The sequence below is a fragment of the Tribolium madens genome, unplaced genomic scaffold (genome assembly GCF_015345945.1).
Source record: "Tribolium madens isolate multiple individuals breed KSU strain unplaced genomic scaffold, Tmad_KSU_1.1 Scaffold_91;HRSCAF=231;Tcas5.2_LG7, whole genome shotgun sequence".
Classification (NCBI taxonomy): Eukaryota; Metazoa; Arthropoda; class Insecta; order Coleoptera; family Tenebrionidae; genus Tribolium; species Tribolium madens.
In genome coordinates this window covers 128,885-132,039 of record NW_025401063.1, presented here as the reverse complement: position 1 = coordinate 132,039, position 3,155 = coordinate 128,885, and the positions used below count along the sequence as shown (strand labels likewise).

Sequence of the window (3,155 nt, the reverse complement as noted above, 5' to 3'; positions counted from 1 at the left end):
ATACTAATAATTTTTTTCTTAAATAAAAACTGTTTTTATTTATTGTTTTACAAAGATATGTTTATGCATTTTATAAATGTACAAAAATATTTATTGAAAATGTTACAATTTATGTTAAAAAAATTATAAACTTTTTTTCGCCAGAATAAAATCGTTTCCAGACTTCTGGACCACGAGAGGAAAACTATGCTTTTTCTACTTTGATACTGTTACGTAATATTTACATTTTTGCGTTCTTAAGTTCTTTATTTTTTTATATGCTTACGTTTTTACTTTAAACTTTTTTTTATTTTTTTTACATTCTTTGCTTACGAGTTAATTTTGACATTATTTGAACGGCCGTTATCCTGAAAAAAATGTGTAAAATCTTTCCTCAATTAATTCCAAATTAAATAAAATTTTCAAAAAAAAATCCAGCAATTCTAGAAAATTCCAGGAGTTTACAAATAATTCCAGTAATTCCAAACAAACCCAACATAATTTTAATAAAACCAAGCAATTTCAGTTAAATTCCTAAAAATTGTACAACTAATTCCAAAGTCAACTATCTACATGTTATTCAATTTTTGTATAATTTTTTACTCAAAACCAAAACAAAATTTCATTTTTAATAATTACTTTCTGAAGGTAAATAATTTAAAAAATGCTTGGTTTCATACTTTTTGTTCACCCTGTATGTGCTAAAAGTGCTTAATTGCGTAGCAACTCTAAGTAAACTTTGTTATTTAGCAACGAATACCAAAAATTGCCATTGCTTGGCAACAATAAATCGTGTTTTGTTTATTTTTTAAAGGAATGGGGTGAAATAAAACTGTGTTAAATTATGAATTTTATTTTAATTTGAAATCTCGCCTTATCTATGTGCTACAAATGAATTTTCTCATTTAACTATTTACATAAGTTACAAAACATTTGAGTTGTTGTTAGTGAGACAGCAAAATTTTTCATGACAAACAGCAATTCTGAGATAATGTGATATAATCTTTGGGTAGTAAAAATAATGACTAATAACAAAAACGTAAACTAGAACATTTTTTGTACAATTCTACTGCATTATGTACACAATACACAAATACATGAAACTTATTTTAAGTTTTATTAATAAATCTATACATAGTATAATTGATAGCTATTGATAATGAAAAGTACCTTCCTAAGAACCGAAAAGACTAATAATAATAATAATAAATATTGCAACATGAAAATCACATTAACTAAATCTTTGGTCTAAATTCGGGAAAAAATCTTCTCGATGGCATTTCACCTGGTCCAATCATCGGCCAAGGGTGAAAACGCTGAAACTTGATGATTATGAATGGAAATATCCGAATTGTCCTTTTTCTGATGTTTATTTCCAATAATAGAATCGATGGAAAACCCATTTTTACTCTTCTTAGTTTCGCTCGTGATCAAGTCTTCCGTATGAACCGGAACCGGTTTACAAATCCCCGGTCCCATAATCCCTAATCCCAAATTCAACCTGGACAGATCCATCGGCGGCAACATGGGCGGAATCCAGTAGGGATTGTGCAAATTGGGACTGAAAAGTGGTTGGTAGTTTTCCTGGGTGAGAAAGGAAGCGACCATCGCCGACGCATGATGATCCCGGAGCATAATATTGGGTGATGGTCTCTTGTAGCGTTTCCTCCGTCGCAGGAAACTCCCATTATCGAACATGTCTTCGGCCAGGGGGTCCAGAGTCCAGTAGTTGCCTTTTCCGGGATTCCCCGGCTCGCGTGGTATTTTAATAAAGCAATCATTGAGGGATAAATTGTGTCGGATTGAGTTTTGCCAAGCTGGGAATTTCTCGCGATAATACTGGAATCTGGTCATGATAAACTCACAAATTCCGCTTAAAGTGAGCTTCTTTTGGGGCGATTGCAGGATTGCCATTGTGATGAGTGCGATGTAGGAGTAAGGGGGCTTGATGAGTTGGTGGCCGCTTTTCTTGGTGTCTTTTTCGGGGGTTTTTTGGTCGGTGGTGGAGCCCCGGAGGTCGAGAGGGCTGTCCGACACCGCCAATAAATGGCGACAACCATCGTCCATCATCAACATTTACTGTTTCAACACGCACTAAATCATCATTTAAATTAATTTTATTTCAACACTAAACTCCACTGCAAATATTTTTATCGCTTTGAAAAACAAACACAATGATTTTTATCACATTTTATCGAAGACACGACACTAGGAGTTGCTATCTGGAAATGTTATCCCAATATTATCTTGGCAAGAACAATGATGGTTCAAGCCACCACATTTCCGGCTACGATGTGAGAAAACAAAGCGGTTGGAGTGGGGGCTGATACTATGACACGCCTTTCTACCCCCAGAGACACGCCCATTTCACCCCCAAGGTACCGGTTTATGTGAGGATTTTCACGTTCCTGAAGTGGGTTTATTATTTGCTTGCTTTCATTGATTTTTTTTATCTTACACAAAAATCATGCAACCTCTACGTGAATTACTAATCCTCTTTATAACAGATTAAAGCACTTTAAGGAAACACATTTTTTAATGACGTCATTTACTTAATCCAAATTTTAATAAAAAAATTATTAGATATAAAAGTCGTGTCAAATTCTTATGATCAGTTGCTAGGTAATAGCAAACTCAGCCATTTTGAGGTTAAGTCACAAGACTCTAGATTTTGGCACCGATACAATTAGTTCAAACTGCCCAAAACCACTGATAAAATTTAGTCTTTTCACTTGACAACAAAGGTGATTTTTGATTTTTTTAGATCTTTATCGATACACAATTGTGTAAATGTTTATTTTAGGGCTTGACGTATATGAAAATTATTGGTATTTATAAAATTTATTTTTGATTCTAATCTCATACACTTTATCAGTAGATGATTAAGATTTATTATTGTACTACAGGTTAAATATTTTAAACACAAATTAAATACGCAAGTCTTCAAGTTTAAAAGATAAAAAAGCGGGTACTTTTGCACTAGAATTTTAATTATTGGGGTTTACCCGGCACCTCCACCAAAATTTATTAAGACAAAACATTGTTTTATTATCGAAACTCACATTTAGTGTCTATTTCATTTTAAAATTTTAATTTTGGCAGTGCTGACTGTCAAACACAAACGTCACATTTTCATAGTCAATTGTCATGCGATTCTGACGGGCGGCCGCCGGCAT

General features: G+C 33.2%; 1 protein-coding gene across 2 annotated transcripts; it reads right to left on the bottom strand.

Moving 5' to 3' along the window:
- Positions 1–827: 827 nt before the first annotated feature.
- Positions 828–2,259, bottom strand: LOC123011181 (forkhead box protein D3-like). Of its 2 annotated transcripts, XM_044408510.1 has the most exons (2): positions 1,845–2,259; positions 828–1,796 (listed from the first exon to the last, which is right to left on the bottom strand). In XM_044408510.1, exons 1-2 carry the CDS (start codon positions 2,053–2,055, stop codon positions 1,261–1,263), a joined length of 747 nt encoding a protein of 248 aa, XP_044264445.1. In that variant the 5' UTR covers positions 2,056–2,259; the 3' UTR covers positions 828–1,260. The 2 variants fall into 2 exon arrangements, with proteins under 2 accessions (XP_044264445.1, XP_044264444.1); XM_044408509.1 differs by having other exon boundaries at positions 828–2,259.
- Between the last annotated feature and the right edge of the window lie 896 nt (positions 2,260–3,155).